The 24,143-nt window shown below is 46.7% G+C and overlaps 1 protein-coding gene across 2 annotated transcripts in view; it reads right to left on the reverse strand.

Moving 5' to 3' along the window:
* The window catches only part of EIF2AK1 (eukaryotic translation initiation factor 2 alpha kinase 1), a 154,220-nt gene that overhangs the window by 71,925 nt on the left and 58,152 nt on the right, over positions 1-24,143 (reverse strand). For both annotated transcript variants that reach the window (XM_063934482.1, XM_063934483.1), the window contains exons 3-6: positions 22,795-22,931; positions 21,977-22,014; positions 21,772-21,871; positions 12,882-12,962 (exon numbers count right to left, since the gene is read on the reverse strand). In XM_063934482.1, the coding sequence (XP_063790552.1) occupies positions 12,882-12,962; positions 21,772-21,871; positions 21,977-22,014; positions 22,795-22,931 (356 nt within the window). The remainder of the gene's footprint in view (positions 1-12,881; positions 12,963-21,771; positions 21,872-21,976; positions 22,015-22,794; positions 22,932-24,143) is intronic.

Here is a 24,143-nt window from a genome sequence, read left to right on the forward strand (position 1 = left end):
CACCAACTTACAAACTGAGCTCCAGTGTCCGGAGGCAGGGTTATAGAGGAGGCGGTGCAATGCATCCTGGGAGCAGTCAAAGCTGTCAAAGCAGTCAAAGCTGATCCAAGGCACCTGTTGGTGCCTTGGATCAAGTTCCAACTCTACACCCCAATGTATTCCCTGTGGAGCACAGTGTAACCCGCTGCAGAAAAATCCTTTTCTTTGAATCCACAGGGGGCACTGGAGTACTCTTGGGATATGGACGGGGCGTTAGCAGGGACAGGCACATTTAAATAATTAAATTAGTAACCCTCCTCCCCCTCCATACTCCCAAGGTACCTCAGTGTTTTTTACTGAGCCGAACAGGAGCGATAGAGAGGATGAACCATTGAGAATTACATATAACATTATAACATAACTGACAACTATAAAGTTGACACAACAATAGATAATCACCCTAACATTTGAACAAGTTGTGATAATGTGTTACCATAAGATAAACTGAACTTACCACAAAACAGGTGAAACTGCTCTGGGCGGGCGTCCAGTGCCCCCTGTGGATTCAAAGAAAAGGATTTATCTGGTAAGTACCAAAATCCTATTTTCTTTTTCATCCACTAGGGGTCACTGGAGTACTCTTGGGACGTACCAAAGTTTCTCCCTTGGGCGGGAGAGCTTGTTGGCACCTGTAACACTAGACGGCCAAAGCTAGATGCTGATGCCGCAAACGTATCAAGCTTGTAAAAGCGCACAAACGTGTGCACTGATGACCATGTAGCCGCACAGCAAAGTTGCGTCGTAGAAGCTCCGCGACCTGCTGCCCATGAGGTTCCCACAGAACGTATGGAATGTGCTGAAACGGATGCAGGCGGTTGTAGACTAGCCTGAAAATAAGCTTGACAAATGGTCAGCTTAAGCCATCTAGCCAATTTGTTTTACGTACTGTTGATGATCGGGCTACATAAATGCGCAGAACGTGAAATACATCCAATGAAGCTGGAGTTCGGAACGTTCTGAGAAACAGGAACTATGATTGGTTGATTGATGTGAAAAGATACTACCTTTGGTAGGAAAACGGAATTTGTTCGAAGTTCCGCTCTGTCAACATGAAATACTAGATGCAGTGGCCTGCATGACAACGCACCTAATTCAGAAACACGCCTTGCCAATGCTAAGGCTAACAGAAAACTGTTTTCCAAGTTAGAAACGTAACATCTACTTGTTGTAAGAGTTCAAAAATTGAGGACTGCAAAAAAATCTAAAACTAGAAGTCTGGCCCATGGAGCTGTAGGTGGCATAAACAGAGGTTGAACTCTAAGGACACCTTGCAGGAGCGTATGCACTGTTGGCAAAACCCCAAACGGCGCTGAAAGAAATTTGACAAACAAGACCTGAACCTTTAGTGTTGCTAAACGTAGTCCTCCATCTAACCCCATCTATGAAAATAGTAAAAGACGGGATAACTTGAAAGAAGATGTCGGAATCTTCCGTGGTTCACACCAACCAATATAAGCTCGCCAAATCCTGTGATAATGAGCTGCTGTAACTGGCTTCCTAGCACATAACATGGTTGGTATAACAGACTCTGGAATGGCCTCTCGTCTTGAGAGTGGTTTCAACAGCCACCCCGTGAAAAGCAGCCGTGCTAAATCGGGGTAAAGAAACAGACCCTGTTACAAAAGGCTTGGGCGTAGCGACATGGCTACAGATTGCCTGAGATTATACCGCGGATATCCGAGAACCACGCACTCCGGGGCCAATGAGACTCCTTTATCATGACGGTCATGGAATCTTTTTTTTGATCCGCTTTAGCAAACGAGGAAGCAGCGGAATTGGTGGAAATAGATACAGTAGACTATACGGGTACGCTATCGTGAAAGCATCCACTGCCTTTGGATGCTTGTGGATGTAAAACCCATTATCCTGGATCTCTTATTTTGATGCCTAATGATTTTGGCGAGACCCCATTACATCTACCTGTGGGTAACCCCACCGCTGGACTAACATATGGATAAACTGCTTTCTAGTTGTCCAGTCCTGGAATGAACACTGCCGACAATATCACTTGGTGATTGCTCGGCCCAAGTCAGGAGTCGAGCAACTGCTCGCATGGCCATGCGACTTCGAGTCCCTCTTTGTTGATGTATGCGACTGCCGTAGCATTGCCTGACTGAACCTGAACAGTCTGAGACTGGAGTATTTGAACTACCGGACGCAGAGTGTTGTAGATTGCCAAGAGTTCCAGGACACTTATTGACAGTAATATTTCTTGGTCTGACCCTAGACCCTGCAGCTAAAAATGTAGGAACCAACAGTTGAGGACTGCAATCTGAGACTTACGTCCATTGTCAGAATTATCCACTCTCATACTGCGAACAGTTGTCCTGCAGTGAGATGTTGTATGTGGAGCCACCAGAGTAGGGATACACTGGCCCCTGGAAACAACTGCACCATCTGATGAATTTGTAGTCGAGAGCCTGACAATTGTGCTAGAAGATGTAGCTGAAAAGGTCGTGAGTGACATCTTCCGAACTGGAGTGCATCGAAAGACGCAGCTATCTTTCCTAACAGTTGAATGCACACGTGCACCGAGACTGCCCTTGGTTTGAGCACTAACTGTACCAGGGGACGAATACTGTGTGATTCCTCTTCTGGTAGGTAAAATCGTAGACCCAGCCTATCCAGAAATCAGTTCTAGAAATTGTATTCTTTGAGAGTGGACCAAGCTAAATGTTTTAGTTTATTTTTGTTTTGTGAAGTTGACAATACAACCGTGCTGAACAAGTACAATGTAAGTCAGTAATGCATTGTGCAGGAGTATCTGTTGAGGCTAATCCTTGATAAGAATGTCTTCTAAGTACAGAATTATTATCACTGCCAGGGAACTGAGATGAGCTATCACCACAGACATCACTTTTGTGAATACTCTAGTCGCTGATGAGATGCCAAACGGTAGAGCCTGAAATTGATAATGGTTTTGTTGTACTGCAAGCCTTAAGTACGCTTGATGCGGTGGCCAAATTGGAATGTGAAGTACGCATTCTTGAGATCCAGCGAAATCATGAATTCCTGCAGGTCTAAACCTGCAATCACTGACCACAGGGATTCCATCTTGAATTTGTAGAAAGTGACATACCTATTGAGCCCCTTAAGGTTCAATCTTGGTCTGACTCATCAGAGTACGCCAGGTGTTACATTTCACTAACACAAGCCTCTGTTGCGGTATGAGGTTTTATTTGCTAAGCGACAGAGGACAACTGTCTGGGTTCCTTATTCAGATTGTCTTAATAAGCAGTTAACAGAAGCATGGCAGAGTCCAGATAAACGATTTGCTGTGCTAAGTGGTTTATGTCTAACTACCCTTTTCCACAGGTACAGACTCCGCCGTCAGTATATTCCTCCGTTTCAAAACTTTCTAACAAGTTTTGGCTTAACTTATGCACACAGTCTGTACTACAGTGAAACACAAATGCTTAAAACAAACTTAAATGAAGTGTGTATAAAACAGAGAGCGCTGAGGGGCGTGGCCTGGCTGGCAACTGGTGAAGACGTGCCTTTGCAGGGCTCCTAGCTGGCACCTAGGTGAATTTCATATTTACGCTGACCGGACACTGCTGTGGACCCTGGGCCACCTACATTCTGTAACTGTAGCCTGCCTGCACTGGGTGTCTCTGGTCTCGGAGCCGGGAGGTGCCTTCTGTGCCTCTGCGGGTTAAGGTCTGTGCACCCTATTGAAGCTGGGGACTCGATTTTTATTGGCGCCTGGCGGGACATCCCCTGACACAATACCTCGGGAGATTGGATTCACCCCTGCCCTGTGGACCTGTCGCTACCTGCGGACTTCATTGCTGGACATCAGACTCGACTGTCTGCTGCCTCGGAGGCTCAGTGCGGTGTGGATCCTCGGCGCCGGCACCCGCGACCGGAAGTGCCGCGCTCACGGACCGCTATCTCAGCTGCCTTCCTGTGATCCTCCGGCCGGATCCTGCGCTACCTGGGCCAGCCCCGACACTCGGCAGCGGCTCTTTCCCCTTATTATTTCTGCCCCTTAGGAACAAGAGTCAGAGCTTGCCCAGACTGCCTAATGGGGGGCGTGGCTTGGATGCCATACTGTGAGGTGGCCTGGTGAGAGAGCTCCGTGCCCACAATAACTTTATATTGCCTTTATGCCCTCCAGCTTCCCTCCCCCGCGCCCCTGCACTGTCCCTCTGCTGTGTGGGAACCTTGCTGTGGGGTCTGAGTAGGTCCGCGGAGTCGGGGAGCACGTATCCGTGCTCTCGCGGATTGCGGCCTGCCCTCACCTCTGAAGCCGGGACCTGTGGCGGCGGAAGCGGCCGGGGCTCCGTCCACGGCCTGCAGCGGCGATCCGGTGAAGAACGGGAGCCCGGGGCGGTCTTTGCCTGGAGGCGGCGGTGGCAAATAGCGCTGAGCCTGACCCTCATCGCTGGAGCAGCCTGGAGCCGGCTGCTCTCCAAGCTCATAGCTGCAGTGCTGCATATCTGTCCTCACTCTCTGGGCTCTGTCTCTGGAGAAAATCCTTCTGAGGTGTGCATTCATGTTCAATATAAGAAACCGATTTTCAATCACGTCGGACGACCGGTGCTAAATCGTTGCTTCCAGGTGAATGCTTTTCTACCCCGCTAAGGCGTCCCAGCGGTTTTCTGCTATGGCTGTGTGCCATGCTAGGCTGCCGCTGCCATTGATACCGCAATGATCTGTTGACGCCATCCCACAGGGAGCCACCCCGCAGAAGGCATCCTTCTGTAAGTTATGTACATTTAGTTCACCTCGATATCTTGACCTCAGTGAATTTATGCTCTCTGATGCTGATTGAGTGATGCTTAGGAATAAGAAGTCTTCTCAAAAGACCGGTACGCCTCCTCCACGGAGAACCAAGTCGCAGTCCGCTATGAGATCATTTTTACAACCCACCTCGCCCGCACCTACAGAAAACTCTTCTGCTTCACACCCTCCCCTCTCCCCGCCTGCCTCTCATTCATCCTCTTCAGGTGCTGATGCACCACATACCTGCCCTCCAGGCGATAGAGATTTACAAGATATCTTGGCCTACATGAAAAATCTTCCCACTAAACAAGATCTACAAGATACTGTGAGACGTGAACTGGCTACTATGCGACAGGACATTTCCCATCTCTCCGACCGGATGTCGAATCTGGAGGATCACAATGCCTCTTCTGATACGTTCCTGAAGTCATTGACGAACGTCATTGAAGCTCAGTCGATTGAGATCCGCTCTCTCCAGACACGGTTAACAGATTTGGATAACAGAGGGAGGAGAAATAACATCCGTGTGCGGGGTTTGCCGGAAGACATCCCTCAAGCAGGCCTGATTGATGCTCTTACAAAAATCTTTAACGAGATATTGGGTAATGATCCTAATGACACTATCACCTTCGATAGGGCCCACCATGCTCTGAAACCAAGAGGTCTCTCCGCTGACAGACCACGTGATGTCATCTGCAGATTGCATTATTTTTCTCAAAAAGATGACATTATGCGCAAGGTACGCCAGCTCGATGGAGTCGATTTTAACGGTTCTATGATACATATCTACCAAGACTTGTCCTGGCATACCCTCCAACAGCAGAAAGCCCTCAAGCCCCTAACGGATGAGCTCCGTAAACGCCAATTGAAATATCGTTGGGGCTTTCCCTTCAACCTCCAAGTCTCTTCTTCGGGGAAAACCCATACCCTTAACTCCTACTCTGATCTCCCTATGTTCTGTAATGGTCTTGGACTACCGAAACTTGACTTACGCGACTGGGACTTCCCTATTCCAGCATTGCCATCTCTCCGATCCCCGAGTACTGGAATCCCCTGGCAGGAGGTGCGGAACGCCGGGAGGAAAAGAGCTGATGATTCCCCCTCTGATAATGGCTCAAATGCTACCTGATTGATAACCTGATATCATTTGTTTGTTCGTGTTCTTCTCAAATTATCTCTCTAGGTTAAAGTGTGAAACTTTTTCTAACCACTGATGAGACTTAATCCAATATCTTGTTGTCATCGGGACTAGGTCCCTCCTATTATATATTAGGCCGTTGATTGTCGGCTCCTGTTCTTGATTATGAGATTTCTTTCTTCCTATCATTTGAAGATTTCTTCATGTTAACGAGGTTCACAGTTAATTCAAAATACTTATGTGTAATGATTGTTGCATTATTTTTTCCCATTTTTTAATATGCCTTTGGCGGTGGCTCCCTCACTCGCCCCTTGCCCGCTCCCGGCTGCTTTGCCTCTTGGGTTTCTGATTCTTAGATGGATCAGCTACCCCATTGCGGGTTTTTTTACTATTATTGTTGTTTTTTCTACTTGATTTGCTTCTTTCTCTTTCCTCCCTGTTCCTTTTTCTCTCCTCTTTTTGACCATTCCGGGCCCACCGCTTTCTACTATGTCTTATGCCTCCCATGACATCACCTGGTAGACTCAAAATATCATCGATTAACGCGAAGGGCCTTAATGTACCGGAGAAAAGGGCCTCTCTTTTACGGTCTCTTTGGGCCGATAGAGTAGATGTTGCATTGGTCCAAGAAACGCATTTTAGAATCTCAGCTCGTAGTCCCTCCTTGATTAACTATCATTTTCCCCAGGCCTTTTATAATAACAACCTGGACTCTAAATCAAAAGGCGTAGCGATACTATTCTCTAGGAACCTTCAGCTGTCGGCTTCTGGTGGTGCGTTTTAAAATATGTATGTGCCCTTACACATTTGTTGCACTTTATGCCCCAAATAGGGACCAGGTTCCATTTTTTCGTTCTGCCCTTTCCCAAATAGAACCTCTTCTTTCGGGTGTTGTTGTTTTGGGGGGTGATTTGAATTGGATAATGAATCCATCCTTAGACTCTTCTTCTAATGCTCCCCGGACCTCCCAGCGTCAATACCGCCAAGTTAGAAGCTTGTTCCACGATCTCCAGCTGGCTGACTCCTGGAGGGTCCTTCACCCCTCTGATAGAGACTACTCCTTCTATTCAACTCCACATACAGCTTACTCTCGTCTTGACTATCTATTCCTTAGTCACAGACATCTTCCCTTAATGATAGATTCTTCTATTGGCTTGATAACCTGGTCTGACCACGCTCCGGTGTCCATGACTCTCACAACCCCCCAAACTACCCCAGGTCAATGGACCTGGCGTCTTAATGAATCCTTATTACAGGATCAATATTGCAAGGGAGAAATTGAGAAGGCCTTGGCTGAATTTTTCTCCATAAATGATACCGATGATGTCTCTAAGATTATCCTGTGGGAAGCGCATAAATGCACCATCCGGGTTAAACTTATACAGTTGGGTACATTTATGAAAAAACAGAGGTCAGCACTTATCGCTAAACTACTGCAACGACTCCACTTTCTAGAGTCCTCACATAAAACGTCTCTGTCGGAGACCGATTACTTAGAATTACTTGACACGCGGGTACAACTAAAGAAGACCCTCACTGACAGTATCCAGCTTTCAATCCGTAAATGCAACTCCAAGTACTACCAGTGGGGTAATAAACCTGGACGCCTCCTAGCCCAGGCACTCAAGGCCCAATGCTCTTCATTGTTTATTAATAGTGTGAAGGATCCCGGAGGTACTCTCTGTTTCAAAACCCCTGAAATAGCTGCCTGCATCAAACAGTATTATTCTCTTTTATATAACTTAGAGAACCGACCCGATAGTGCTACCCCTCTTTCTGATATTCTAAAGGCGAAGGCGTATTTAGAAAACGTATCTTATCCCGTTCTACCTTCTTCAGACAGGGAAGCTTTGGAATTACCTTTTACCCTGCAAGAGCTGGAAAGCGCTATGACCTCGATACCCTCTGGTAAGAGTCCAGGGCCGGATGGCTTCACGCTTACTTACTATAAAACAATTTAAAGGTTTCCTTTCCCCTTATCTCCTCCAGGCCTATAACTCCATTTCCGCAGATACCCATTTTTCAGGCCAATCCTTAGAAGCCCACATTTCTGTTCTTCCTAAGCCCGGTAAACACCCCTCAGTGTGCTCCAGTTATAGGCCCATATCTCTTCTTAATGTTGATGTCAAACTTTTCGTAAAACTGATGGCGAACAGACTGAACATATTCCTGCCTTCTCTAATTCACAACGATCAGGTGGTTTTGTCCCAAACCGTGAGGCTAAGGATAATACCACAAGGGTTTTGAACTTAATTCACATAGTTTCCCGTGGTAGCTCCCCCACTGTATTGCTATCCACTGATGCGAAAAGGCTTTTGATAGAGTTAGCTGGGGTTTTATGAGGTCTGTACTGGGGCACATCGGATTGGGTCCCCTGGCACTTGGTAGGATTATGGGACTTTATAGATTGCCTACAGCTCGGGTTCGACTTAATGGTTCCTTATCTGATCCCTTCTCCATATGTAATGGGACACGACAGGGCTGCCCACTGTCCCCCCTACTCTTTGTCCTCTGTATCGAAGCTCTTGCTAGGGCCATTAGGGCCAATGATTGTATTACTGGTCTGAGAGTTGGTGACACAGAGCACAAACTGGCCCTGTTTGCAGATGATTTATTGGCTACAATAACGCACCCGGTTTCCTCCCTCCCCCATCTTATGAAGGAGCTGTCCAATTTCGGCTCACTTTCCAATTTTAAGATTAATATGTCCAAATCATGCGCCTTGAACATTTCCACCCCTCCCGATATAGTGGCTAAACTCAAACAATCTTTCCCCTTTACTTGTAATACCTCCCATTTGTCCTACTTGGGAATACAACTACCGAGTGATCTTTCCCGTCTGGTTTCATTGAATTTTATGCCCCTTCTTCGAACTCTCAGGGCCGATTACAGTAGATGGTATCTTAAACCACTTTCTTGGCTGGGGAGGGTGAATGTTGTGAAGATGAATACTCTCCCTAAACTACTCTATAAACTTCAGACTCTTCCCATACAGATCCCAGACTCCTGGTTCAAGTCCATTCAACTCTTGATACAACAATTTGTTTGGTCCCGGAAACGGCCTAGAATTAGCCGGTCCACTATGATTCGCTCCACCCGCTGCAGTGGTTTCTAGCTACCTGATATTAGAGGCTATTATTGGGCAATTATGCTTAATAGAGTCCTGGATTGGACGAGGAGTCCGGACACCAAGCAATGGGTAGTCCTGGAGGGGCTTTATATGCAACAATACCCTGAGATCTTAACTTGGCTTCCTTCCCTTCCCAAGCCTCCTTCCTCCCACCCAACTATCACCACAACCCTTTCCTTTTGGAAAAAGGCGCGCCGCTGGCCCTTCCTCTCTTCTGACTTCGGCCCGTTGACCTCTTTTCTAGCCAACCCTGACTTTCTACCCGGCTTAACACTTTCTCACTTTCGTAATTGGGCTCTTGAAGGGCTCTTCAGGGTAGGCCAGCTGGCGATCTCCTCAGGAGTCAGACAGTTTTCGGAAGTACGATCTAAATGGGAAATTCCACAACACGACTTTTGGAAATATTTACAGCTTAGACATTTTTTGCACTCCAAACACAGATACCTTCTAGCCTCTAGGGAACGAACATAATTTGAGAGATTGTGTGTCTCTACGTGTAACCCCCAGCATACAGTTTCCACACTTTACAAATTATTACGGAGTCCCGCTGCTCAGACACCTCCATCTTTCCAGTCAGCTTGGGAGAGAGACCTAGGGTTTCAACTATCAGACAAAGATTGGCAGATGATATTTCTCAAATCTCACAATAGTTCAGTCTGTATACAAGTGAGAGAAACCCAATATAAACTTTTAATGAGATGGTACAGACACCCCTCCCTTCTCCATTTCATGTACCCCGGAGTGACAGATAGGTGCTGGAGATGTCTTAATATCACTGGTTCCTTGCTGCACATTTGGTGGAATTGCTCCTTACTTCGGCCGTTCTGGGTTGATGTGATCTCTATTTCCCAAGATATACTTCATACCCCCGTCCCTTCTGACCCGGCCTTCTGGCTGCTGTCCCACTCTTCTATGTCGCTGGCCCAATATAAAACATCTCTACTCCGCCATCTGTCTAAGGCAGCACGGGCGGTTATTCCCACACTATGGAGGTCATCGTCCCCACCCACTAGGAAAACTTGGTTCACTAGAATCAATTATTATATGAATATGGAGAACATCCTCCTGATCTCCAGAGATAAACTTCCAGAATTCATGGCCACTTGGTTACCTTGGATAGAATATACGTCCTCAAAAGAGTACAAAGACTACATATATGCCACTAAATGATCTGAGTCTAGCAGTTGATTGATTAAAGAGATTGCAATTCTCTTCCCCCCTGTCTGATGGTCCCCCGGGTTTGGTCACACTATATTTTTCTTCTACTCTTTCCTTCTTTTCATATCTTGCTCTTTCCTATAGGCCTTCTATTTTGTTACTTATGTTACCATGATTACATTCGCTGTTTTGACAAATAACGAGTAGGCATTGTGTTGATTCCATTGAACACACTATCAAGGTCTGCTTTTGCTCTAATACTAGTGTTCAGGGTGGCAAGTTATACTGCTCCTTATGGCTATTATGCAATTGATGTTAATTGTGTGTCTTGAAGTTCTTTTGCCTATTGAGATGTAATCTTTATATTTACCTAAATAAAAACAGATTATACAAAAAAAACCAGAGAGCGCTGCACGTGGAACAAAGTGTTTAGAAAATGTGCTTCACTGAATGTCCTACTAACACCCCTGCCCCCTCTAGTGGCCGTGTGTTGTTGGACAGACACCAAATGGCTGTAAAAAGAAACAGGAAGTGAATATAAAATGGTGTCCACCATGTGGTTTTTTTTTTTTTTTTTTTCTTTGTTAAACATATACACATTAGATTATTCAACCATATGTACAGTAAAGCATACAAGGCTTAAATAGCCTGTTTTATCCCCAAGGTACCTCCCCGGCTGTTGTGGGCAATCCCTTTTACACTCCCCCACCGCTGAGCAAGCAAAACTGACCGGGGCTGGGAGCCGTTTAACGGTGGGCACCCAGCGGCGGAAGCGTCCCCATGTTCTCCTAACTATAAGAGGAGAGACGCATCAAGCGCGGCACAGTGTGTCCACGTTTAGCCCGTGGCAGTGGTGAGAGCTGTCTGCGGGTGCAGTTGTTGGGAGACGAGCGGTGGGCACCCAGCGGCGGAGCTAACACAGAGGAAAGCGGTGATGGCAGCCCACGGCAGCAGTGACAACTGTCTGTGAGTGCAGGGAAGCATGATGCTGGGAGACCGCCGCCGGGAGGCGAGCGGCGGGCGCCCAGTGGCGGACGTAACAATGAGGTGAGCGGTGATGGTGGCTCGCGGCAGCAGTGAGAGCTGTCCGCGGCCGTAATCAGGGAAGCACTGACCGCTGTGTCCCCCTTTGGAAGCCGGAAAGCGGCGGCATCTGACTACGTCCCCCTGCGGCCGTGCGCTGTGGAGCGACTTGCAGACTTCTCCCACATGGCGGGGCGACAGCATGAGCTGACCGCCCTGCTCTCAGACCCACACTCTTTACCTCAGTGGACTCATGGAGACTATGATGGTGCTTTTGTGTAAGCGCTGTCCAGCTCCTAGCAGCCAAGGCTGAATCAGCTAGAGTTGATTTAGGTCTATGGCGGGGCTCCTCTGTCTGTGTGCCGACAAGCCTATTCTGCATTCTAGCAGTACACAGTCCCAAACCCACGTTTCTTAGTAAGCTGGGAAGGAACGGTGACAGTAAAAGAAAAATCCTTAGAAAAATCAAAGTAAAGTCTTGGAGACTCCAAACGTCTGCTCTTATCCCTATGAAGGCACAAAAAATAGTGAGGTACCTTGGGAGTATGGAGGAGGAGGACGGTTACTAACTTAAATATTTAAATGTACCTGTCCCTGCTAATGCCCTGTCCATATCCCAAGAGTACTCCAGTGACCCCTAGTGGATGAAAAAGAAATGGCTTTAAACTACTGTAGCAGAGGTCTGCACAGCAGCCGAAAGAGTGTGTCTTATTAAGAGCCCCATACACTACAACGATATGTCTGAGGCTGAAGTCGGATGCAGTTTCCCTTGAACTCTCCTGGGAGCTTCCCAGGAGTGAGTCCATACGATTTTGTACTTTTGTGCTATTTTTCCATAAGATATATCGCATGCGATTGATGAAGCCGCTATACATCGCATGCAATATATCGTACGGCATACAATTGTACCATATGATATATCTGATGGGCTGGATAGAGGGATATGGGGGGTGGGAGTGTCCTAAGAATGCCAGTCAAACTTCCCTGTGATACATCGCATGCGATATATTACACACACTTTTTTCATCCGATTCCATCCAATTCCGATGTATCATTAGTGCAGCACCAACGACCTAGGGGATCCTATCCGATAGCCACGGGGACGCGCATCAGATTGGATACGATCTAAAACACAAACAATTGTACACAATTTCATACAATATATCAGACGGATATATCGGAATTGTATGAAATCGTATAAAATCGTACTACTGTATGGGGCCCTTTACACAGGATAATCATGGCTGTAATGTAATGGATTATTTAAAATGTAATGTAATGAATTTTTTAAAATCACCATAAAAAAAAAAGAAAAAAAAAAAGAGAGAACTGCATTGACTTACATTTTTTGGCAGAACACTATTACCAATATATTAAATCATTATTAATCAGTCTACTGGATAGTTCACAGGATGAGGTTATGAGCCTGATTCAGAGTTTGGAGCAAATGGGAAACGGAACAATTTGGACCTTGGCAAAACCACGATGCACTGCAGGGGAGGCAGATTTAAATGTTAAGAAAGCATTTTGGGATTGGAATGTGAGCGTTCTAGCCTAGTTTTCAATTTCGGTGTAGTATTGCCCCTAAGTCTAATAAATCTCTCCCCCATCACAAATAATCTTTATTAGCACCCACACTAAAGGCGGAATGGTGTAGAAACATACCTTCTTGCAATCTTTCCTGGAAACTTTTTTAATAAGGATTTTTTTGATAGCGTAGAACTGCCCATCAAGTTTGTTTCTGACCTACAGAATAAGTATAAAAATAGGATTTTAAATTACCTACTGGTAAATCCTTTTCTCGTAGTCCATAAGGGATATTGGGGGAATCTAGTACAAAGGGGTCCAAAGGAGCCGGTGCACTTTAAATTTCTTCACTGGGTGTGCTGGCTCCTCCCCTCTATGCCCCCTCCCACAGGCAGTTTTAGGTAAAACAGTGCTTGAAGGAGAAAGGACATATATGAGAGAAGGAACATGAAAACAAGGAGTGGTGAGATTTATGTACCAGCACACCACTAACATAACAACCAGCAACAGCTGAACAGGAAAACACATAAAAAGAGAACCTGCAGAAAAGTCAACGTACGGAGGCGGGCGCCCAATATCCCTTATGGACTACAAGAAAAGGATTTACCGGTAGGTAATTAAAATCCTATTTTCTCTAGCTTCTATAAGGCATATTGGGGAAATCTAGTATGATGGGGACATCCAAAAACTTCCAGAACAAGAGGGAACGTGCAGAGACTTCTGCAGCGCCACCTGCCCAAACTCTGTATCCTCTTTGGCCAGGGTATCAAACTTGTAGAACACAACAAAAGTGTTCTTCCCTGACCAGGTAGCAGCTCGGAACAGTTGCAAGGCCGAGATTCCATGGGCAGCCGCCCAGGAAGACCCCACTGATCTTGTTGAGTGGGCCTTCAGAGACTTAGAAACAGGCAAGGCTGCTGACATATAGGCCTGTTGGATAGTAAGTCTAAGCCAAAGAGCAATGGACTGCTTCGAAGCAGGACAACCCTTTTTCTGCGCATCATAGAGCACGAACAAAGAATCCTTCTTTCTGATCTGAGCAGTTCGCTTGACATAGATCTCCAAGGCTCGTACAGCATCCAACGCCCCCAGAGGAGCAGAAGAATCAGAACTGGACTGAACCACAATAGGTTGATTCAGGTGAAATGCAGAGACAACCTTCGTCAGGAACTGCTGTCTAGTCCGGAGCTCTGCTCTGTCCTCGTAAAAGACCAAAGTATGGACTTTTACACGATAAGGCCCCAATTCGTAGACACATCGAGCAGAAGCCAGGGCCAGTAACATCACTGTCTTCCACAGTCATCAGAGGTTCAAACCAGGATGACTGCAGGAAATCCAACACCACATCCAAATCCCAGGGTGCCTTAGAAGGCACCTAAGGAGGTTTTTATGTGGAGTACCCCTTGCAAGAAGGTCTGCATTTCTGGCAACACCGACAATTTCTTCTGGAAGAAAATGGAAAGAGCTGACATCTGGACCTTAATGGAACACACAAGCCCTTATCCACACTAGCCTGCACGAAACATAAGAAACGTTCCAAGTGGAACTCTGCAGGCGGATACGTGCGTTCCTCGCACCAAGAGACAGATCTCCTCCAGATATGATGATAGTGTTTTGATGTCACAGGTTTCCTGGCCTGAACCATGATAGCAATAATAACCTTTTTGGAAAGGCCCTTGTGAGCTAGGATGTTCCGCTAAACCTCCATGCCGTCAAACGAAGTCGCCATAAGTCCGGGTAGACGAACGGGCCTTGTTGAAGAAGATTTCTTCTGAAAGGTAGACGCCAAGGGTCTTCGACAGACATGTCCAGAAGATCCGGGTACCACACCCTCTGAGGCCAATCCGGGGCAATCTGATTTGCCTGGACTCCTTGATTTCTGATTCGCTTGAGCACCCATGGTAGCAAGAATCGTAGGAAACCGGTAGACCAGCCGGTAAGGCCAAGGCGACGTCAGTGCGTCCACTTCCCTTGCCTGAGGGTCCCTAGTTCGTGAGCAATACCAGTGAAGATTCTTGTTGAGTCGAGAAGTCATCATGTCTATTTGTGGGAAGCCCCACCGGTGGATGATCTGCTGGAACACCTGATGGTGGAGTCCCCACTCCCCCGGGTGGAGATCGTGACTACTTAGGAAGTCTGCCTCCCAGTTGTCCATAACCAGAATGAAGATTGCTGACATGGCTCTTGCATTTCTTTCCGCCCAGAGGAGTATCTTTGACACCTCTCGCATGCAGGTTCTGCTTTTTGTCCCTCCTTGTCGATTAATGTGGCGTTGTCCGACTGTTTTGGCATTGTCCACTGGTGTGGCGTTGTCCGACTGTACTTGGATCACGTGATTCTTGAGCAGAGGAGAGGCCCGAAAGCAGAGCATTGTAGATCGCCCAAAGTTCCAGAATGTTGATCAGAAGGAGGCTTTCGTGGGCTGACCACCTGCCCTGGACCTGCACCCCTTGGGTGACAACTCCCCATCCTCTCAGACTCGCATCTGTCGTGAGGAGGGTCCAATCCTGAATTCCGAAACTCCGGCCTTCCAAGAGATTGGAGTACTGTAACCACCACAGGAGGGAAATCCTGGCCTGAGGGGACAGTCGGATTAGCCGGTGCATCTGTAGATGTGAGCCGGACCACTTGTTCAGGAGATCCGATTGAAATGTTCTGGCATGGAACCTCCCATATTGGATTGCTTCGTATGAGGCGACCATCTTTCCCAGCAATCCTATGCAAAGATGGATGCACACTCGAGTAGGCCGGAGCACAATTCGGACCATCTCCTGAAGTGTTCTCACCTTGTCCTCTGGTAGGAACACCTTCTGTACCACAGTATCCAGCAACATCCCCAGGAACAGGAGCCGCTGGGTTGGCTCCAGGTGGGACTTCTGCGAATTGAGGATCCACCCATGGTGTGACAGAAGATGGATAGTGCGGTCGATATGGAGCAATAAAAGCTCCCTGGATCTTGCTTTCATTAGAAGATCGTCCAGGTAAGGGACCACATTCACCCCCTGGACCAGGAGTTGGAACATCATCTCCACCATCACCTTCGTGAAAACCCTCGGAGCTGTGGACAGGCCGAAGGGCAGGACCTAGAACTGGAAGTGATCATCCAGCAGGGCAAACCTCAGGTACGCTTGATGAAGGTGGCCAAATCGGAATATGAAGGTGGACATTCTTGAAATCCAGGGACACCATAAATTCCTGTTGCTCCAGGCCTGCAATCACTGCTCGCAAGGATTCCATTTTGAACTTGAAAACCTTCAGCCAAGGGTTCAAGGACTTGAGATTCAAAATGGGCCTTACCGAACCGTCTGGTTTTGGTACGACAAACAGGTTGGAGTAATAACCCTTGCCTCGTTGTGGTATAGGTACTGGAACAATGACGTGGGACTGGACCAACTTTTGGATGGCCTGTTGCAACGTAACCTGCATATCCTCCAAAGCTGGTAAGCTTGATTTGAAAAATCGTTGGGGAGGAGCATCGTCGAACTCCAGCTTGTAGCCCTGAGAAATTAGATCCCTGACCCGGGTATCCTGGCAGGAAGCCTACCAGACGTGGCTGAAGTGACACAGTCGAGCTCTCACCTCGAGATCCCCTCGGGGTGGGTGGGCACAGTCATGCGGAGGTCTTAGCGGAAGCAGAACTGGTGGTCTGGTCCAGAGAGCTGGTGCTTGCAGGTTTTCTTGACTTACCTCTGGTGCCTCTAGTTGCATTTGAGGCACCTCTGGCCTTAGATCGAAATCTGTTAGACTGAAAGGACTGCAAAGACGGCCCCGTGTAGGAGCGTCTCGCCGGCGGGTGCCCAGAGGGGAGAAACGTGGAATTCCCAGCCATTACTTTGGAAATCCACGTATCCAACTCAACCCCAAAGAGCCATTCCCCCGAAAAGGGGAGGGATTCCACACTGCGCTTTGATTCTGTGTCCGCAATCCACATGGCAGAAGTCCTAGCATTAATATTTCCCATCTCCTTGAGCGAGTCACACAGGACGCATGTAGTGTCCTGAATGTGCTTGAGGAGAGCCACCATAGTGACCAGGGGCATAGCCCCGGAGAGGCCCTCCTTAATCTGAGTAGCCTACGTATGAATGGAATGGGTCATCCAACATCCAGCTATGACCGGCCTTTGCGATACACCTGCTAGCATGTAAATAGATTTTAGTCTCTATTTTCCGGTCCCCAGGATCCTTTATGGTAAAGGAGCCCGGGGCAGGCAGCACCACCTTTTTAGACAGTCGAGAGACTGATACGTCAACCCCTGGGGTCCCTCCCAAAACTTCCTGCCTGCAGGAGCAAATGGGAAAGTGCGCAAAAACTTTTTGTCTGGATTTTTCCAGGCTAACTTGAATAGGTCATCTAACTCTGCAGAATCAGGGAAAGTGACATTAGGCTTGTTTTGTGTAAAGAAAAACGAGTGCTGTGCACAGCGTCCTCTAGAGGGAGCTTTAACACGTCCCGTATAGGCAAAATTAGGGGTTCAATACCCTGAGCAGAATCTGAATCCCCACTAACGGGATCCAAGTCCTCCCCATCCTCCTGTATATCCTCATCTGTATCAGAGTGCAGAGCAGGTAGACTATGCTTTTGTGGACCTGCATGAGAGAGGGGGGGCTGTGTAACATCTGCCTTAGCAGCTAAGTCTGCAACAGCTTGTAGTAGCTGAGTTTTCTGTACATTAGCAGTGAGCTGGGATGACATATCAGGCATCATAGTTTTTAGAGAACCTAGCCAGTGGGGCTCTGGACCCTCTCCCCCAGCCGCTTCACTGATTTGTGAAGATTGGCTGCATTGTTCACAAGAAACAGAATCAGATGACAAAGGAGAGAATATGGTGTGGCATACACTGCACAGTTTGTGTTTACCCATGTTTCACAGTAAGCACAATGACATACACACAGACAGTAATACTGATCAAGCCTGCCCTTACTGTATGTTAGAGGAGAGAGAGAGAGAGAGAGAGAGAGAGAGAGAGAGAGAGAGACACACCAGCACACCCCTAGCTGCACTGCCCCAGTGAGGCTTACAGCTAACTATAACACAGCAAATATTAGTAAATTCTGTCCTGGAGAGGACACAGACCGTGTACAATAGCAGCTCTTCCCCTTCGCTACACCCTGTACCAGATTTCCAGTGTGTCTTGTGAGGCAGGAAGCGCTGTGTGTGCTGTCCGTGGCTTCACTAAGCAGAGGAAGGCGCCAAAAAAGGCCTCTGGTCCCGCTCTGAGTTAGCTCCGCTCCCCCAATGGCGCCAGAGCTATAATGATATTTATACTGGCAAAGTCTCCTGTGTGGCTTAAAAATGTCACACAAGTGCTAGTTCAAGCTAATATAAGCCAGTCTACAGGGGGGGCTCTAGAGGGACCCCCCCCAGGAGGGTCCCGTATCCCCCTAGCGGGGCCCCCGGTTTGTGTTCGCCACAGACGTCACCTTCAGGCTAGTGTTATGGGTATGCGGCGTGCTGCGATTGTGACAACCAAGGCAAAGTGCCTCGCAGAACAAACAACCTTCCAGGACGGTGGTCCTGCAACGGGGAAGCGGCTCTGCACCTTGCAAGGCCGGTGACCATCCCACCCCTAACTCAGACGGTGCAGGTATGCTGTTGCCCAAACAGCATACCGAAAATAATAACAATTTAACAGAAATTGAAGAAAACTCTCTGGAGCTGCAGAGATGTGCATCCTCTCCTGAGGGCACTTTTTTCTAAACTGCCTGTGGGATGGGCATAGAGGGGAGGAGCCAGCACACCCAGTGAAGACATTTAAAGTGCACCGGCTCCTTTGGACCGCGTCTATACCCCATCGTACTAGATTCCCCCAATATCCCTTATGGATGCTAGAGAAATACCGTTATCACAAAGTACCATTAGTTTTACCTTTGTGAGTGTAACACAGAACATAGGACACTCAACAACAAACTATAACTCTCATCATGCATAACATGTTATAGCTGCAATAACAATCAGTAAAAAAATCCAGCGGTTATTGTTTTTCGTGTTAAATAATATTTAAAAATCTCCCAAAATCTGTAACAACACTATCATGAGCAACAAGCTACATGGCAGTACTCTGCTCCAGGATGAAGCCTTCACCCACCAGCTACCCATAGGTCTACATCACAATGCTTTACCAAAGGAGGATAAATGTGCAGTAAACAAGAAACACAACTTTTATCTCTGCAGCAAATCATTCCAGAAATGACTTAATTAGTACACAGTGATAGGAGAGAGAGAGAGAGAGAGAGAGAGAGAGAGAGAGAGAGAGAGAGAGAGAGAGAGAGGTACTAGCACTGTCCTGCATATGCTTCAGCATTCACATGCCATTATCTTTACTCTACATGTAAATCCCAACAGCTCCTACACTAATGTATCAACATAAAGCTGGGCATACACTATATACAATTATCTGTCAGATAATCTGTGGTTGGAATGAAAATCTGGTAATGGATGAGAGCAACTGACAATCGACCATTTGCTCCCAAACACTGGAAAATGGACAAAAACTGTCGTTTATACAAATTGGTTAAATCACGGACAGGTTTTGTCCATTTCCCAGTGTTTGGGAGCAAATTGTCGATTGTCAGTTGCTCTCATCCATTACCAGATTTTCATTCCAACCACAGATTATCTGACAGATAATTGTATAGTGTAAGCCTAGTTTAATACACAATATTTTACAGTCGTCTGCTACCAAGATTATAAAGGATTCATATAAATCACCCATTCATTTTCAAAAGAACACATAAAAGGGCACAATTAAATACACAAGCATAAACATACATTATGTGCTTAATTCCACCTTAAGTAAGGCATGCTGGAAGATATCTAATAATATTACATGGAAGATTGGCAGAAATGAGATAGAAACCGGAAGAAGAAGAATAAATAAAGAAAAAAAACAATGATTCAGAAAATCACGTCCTGGCGACACTATCGCAGGAAATGCGACAACTACTGAATCTGAATATTATCAAGGCCTGCAGTCAGGACTTGGCCTGCTTGCAATTGTGAAGAATGCATTTGTTAAGAATGTGATTTAAGAATGGAGTTAGAACCGGAACTGAAAACCATTTCTCCTCTCTTCACAGGTAAAAACACCATCTTCATGCTTGTATATCCGAGTCTCTCATCTCTCTCTGGCTACACTTTTCACACCCCAAGGAAGTTTGTCTGCAAATGTCTGTGATCCTTCTTCAATGCAAAATAACCTCTGTTAATTTGCTGAACTTCTGATTGCATACCTCCCCCTTTGCCAGCTGATATAGTTGGAGCATTTAAGAGCAATATTATCAAGGCCTGCAGTCAGGACTTGGCCTGCTTGCAATTGTGAAGAATGCATTTGTTAAGAATGTGATTTAAGAATGGAGTTAGAACCGGAGTTTGAACTGGATTTGGACTACGCTAAAATCTCGAATAAAACAATTTCCCCAAACACTGCAACTCGGGACCATCATGTGGCCTCTCCTCACCTCTGCCTTGAGAACACCAGGACCAATGCCTACTACTTCTCTGTCCAAGAACATCATGACTGCCCCCAAGACTACCCCTCAAGCTGAGCAGGGAACTGAGGGGCGTGCGCATCAGGACCAGATTTTGCTGGGTCAGTTCCATTGGACATTAGTGTGCACTCCACATTCTTACACCCACCCGCACTGCTCCCCACACTCTCACACCCACCCGCACTGCTCTCATGAGACCAGGACATTTATCATTTTCACAAATTAATGTTTTCCTGCAAATGTGTCTTTCTCTTCTTTCTTCTTACAGGGTACTTTCCCCCCACTGTGTGCTATTCCTGTAATGTGTACCTCCATTGGTTGCACACCCTGCCAGCAGTAACCTACACAGTGCGCCTCATATGGCTGCCTCGGATGGTTCCTCCATGGGCAGGGTGTGCTTCATTTGGATCTTTCCATGCAGGGTATAGCATACTCCTACACTCGTGTCAGTTTTCCCGTGAATGCATTTGGCCCTTGTATGGCTCATCTCCCACTGTGTAACCTTCGTAGTGCGCCCAACATGGCTGCCTTATCTGGTAAACTTGTGGATGGGATGAAAAATACATGGACCTGATGGTTTTATTGGAACCCTACTCTGAACCTAAGGACTCTGCAATCTCCCCGTTTTGTGTTCTCTTCTAGGGGTGGTCTACTTTTTACCCTGGGTAATCCTACGCAGAGCGCCTAAGATGGCTGCCGCACCTGGTACCTTGTGAGGGTGGAATACACAACCCCTGGAGGTTATTACCCAAAATGCTTACACCAACCCTGCATTATGCTTTCTGTCTTTATTGTCTGTGTGGTTTATCTTTTGATGTAATACTTAAATCTTCTGTATTATGTGCATTGTTTGAGTTCTAGTTGGCGCCGCGGATGGCTGCCTCAGTGCTGCTCTGCCAAGCAGCCTTTGTGTTTAGTCCTACGTGTATAATATGTCTAATATGTTGAGTCTATTGTACAGTTGCAATGTGCAGTATCAACTCATACGTGTAATGTGTGTAATGTATGCTATGTTCTTCCCCCTTCGTATGCTATGTATTCCCCCTTCATGTTGCTGCTTGGCGATGCATTGTACCACAAAGAATTCCTAGTGTACGTGAGTACACCTGGCCAATAAAGCTGATTCTGATTCCATGGTGCGGGCTCATGTCACACATACTGCTCACCTAATAACATTATCTTACATACATACTGTAAGCAATCTGCATAAAAGGGTGATTCAGATGTAGTTGGATAGCGCATCAGCGATTCTCAGATGATATGGTAATACAGTAGGAGGCATCTACTAAAAGTAGGTGCTTCCTGTATACATGCGTGATCCCCTGCTGTGTCCGAGGATGCAGCTTCGGATCACCAGCAACACCATCGCTTAAAAAAAAAAGTAACTTAAAAATTACCTGTGTGCTTTCTAGACGAGTTAAGAAGCTAAGAAAGAATAATTCCTTAACAGTCCCCAATTTAAAGTTATTATTTTTCTCCTTCTTAACAGGTCTATTACCTAATCATATACTGCAGAGCTATTACCCAACAGTAACCTTTACCTTGTAGACTTTACCATAGCCTCCTTTTCCAAGCTGGGCAATTTCTTCAAATTCATTTAGGTACCGGGAAGTCTGAGCCTCAGCAAGCATATCCTTCGCTCTGAGGAATAGACATTTGCTTTAGGGAGTGGAGAAATCCTGCAATGCCTCATGTATCATGAGCAATAGAGTTTATGGGCAGACATGTCCTACCAAAAGCACGTACCTGTTCAAATGTAAGCTTAAATCACCATTGGTTATTTCCTGTAGAAAGGACCAGAACACAGGCATTAAACACCCCTAAATAAAAATAAATCCTGGACGAGCCCCATTAAACATATGGGCTTGTCAGTTACCCAATATTAAATACAAGTTGAGTATCCCTTATCCAAAATTCAAAATCCCACATGTTTGGGTCCCATACTGAGATAATGGGTGTAGTATTGTATGCCGGCGGCCGGGCTCCCGGCGACCAGCATACCGGCACCGGAATCCCGACCGCCGGCATACCGACAGTGTGGCGTGCGCAAATGTGCCCCTTGCGGGCTCGCTGCGCTCACCATGCTGCAGGCACGGTGATGCGCCACGCTGTTTATTCTCCCTCTAGGGGGGTCGTGGATCCCCAAGAGGGAGATAAAGTGTCGGGATTCCGGCGACGGTATACTGTGCGCCGGGATCCCGACAGCCGGCAAACTGAAGACCACCCGAGATAATGACATATATATATGTGTAGATAGAGAGAGAGATTATTATATATTTTATATTTATTTATTTATTTAGATTTATTTATATATCTGTACACATATAATATATATGTCATTATCTCAGTATGGGACCCAAAAATGTGTGATTTTGAGTTTTGGATAAGGGATACTTAACCTGTACAAAGGTTTAAACTCTGCAAATGGGAGCTTAGTTATTACTTCCTGTATATTACTAGCACTCACCATAAAGAAAAATCAGTCGTTCACAATAAGGGATCATAGGCACTTGGAGAATCCATGGGACTTTTCTCCATTGTATAGAATATAGGTGGTCACATACCTTTTTGTACATGTGCCGTTGAGCAGCCTTCATCAGTTCTAGAATAGCCGTTCTGTGCTGGAGTCTCACTGAGCTGAACTCATCGTTGAAGGCAAATGAAGACAGGAGACCCATTCTGGTAAAGGTCTGGCAGAGCACTGGGAACAGACAGTACACATGAATAGATCAATGGCGGAGCTTTCCAAACAGTTTTTCCATCATATGTAGTTGGTCTGCTGAGCAATAGTGCTCCGCGAGACTGACCTAAAAGGCAGTGCTCCGCGAGACTGACCTAAAAAGACAGTGCTCCGCGAGACTGACCTATAAAGCAGTCATAAGAAGCACAGCTCCGTAACCCAAATAAATCTCATTACATTTCAAAGAAAGATTCATGAAACATATATAGCATTATGTTAAACTTGTATATGTAGTAATATGTAAAAAAAAAAAAAAAAAAAACCATACGATAACTGAACAATTACTAAGGTGTTTTTAGATAATGATTACAATTTAGTGAAGCAATTCAGGTGAATGGGAAATGTACAGCTTGCTTTAAACCATGAGGGGGAGCAGAGTGCAATGTGGGACCATTAAATGTGCTTTTTCTTGGGGGCGTGGCTACGACGGGCATGGAGTAACACACAGACTGTGTTGCTCTCCAGTGTCTATATCCGTCACACTGATCCTGTGTCCCCACCTGGGGCTATAAGTTGGTCTATATCTGAGTGAAGTGGGGTGTATCGTGGGAGCCTTGTTTGGAGCCGCTTTCAGCCTTCCCCGCACCTATTTCTATACTTTGTTGGAGTGCTTGCCACAATATGTGGGACGCCGCTCTCCTGACCTTCCCCTGTCGGAGTATGCCTCTCGCTGGTCTCATCCCTGCAGCCCGCACAGTGCTGGAGTCGGGGTGGGTGACCGGAGGGCTGACCTGCGCAGCTGCCTTATCATCCTGTCCGCCCCTGACTCCGGTGCGAATCGGGTGAGGCTCCGGCTGTCCGCATCACATGGGACGCCGCTCTCCTGCCGCTGCGGGGAGTGCATCATTGTCTCCTCTCTATAAGCTCCCTGCGCGCTCTGCCGTGATCGGAGAGGGAGACCACCGCGCTGGGACACTGGGTGCTGCCCGGAGGTACTGCTCTTCTGTCTGGGGACCAGCTGTGCTGGGGGAACATGGAGCTGCTAATTTTAATCTATTGGATCCCTGATGGTGCCTGGCTGTTACGCAGCAGTATTGGGGCACAAGAGGAATAAAAAAATAAGAATTTACTTACCGATAATTCTATTTCTCGTAGTCCGTAGTGGATGCTGGGAACTCCGTAAGGACCATGGGGAATAGCGGCTCCGCAGGAGACTGGGTACAAAAGTAAAGC

This window comes from Pseudophryne corroboree, chromosome 7, assembly GCF_028390025.1.
Source record: "Pseudophryne corroboree isolate aPseCor3 chromosome 7, aPseCor3.hap2, whole genome shotgun sequence".
Lineage (NCBI taxonomy): Eukaryota > Metazoa > Chordata > Amphibia > Anura > Myobatrachidae > Pseudophryne > Pseudophryne corroboree.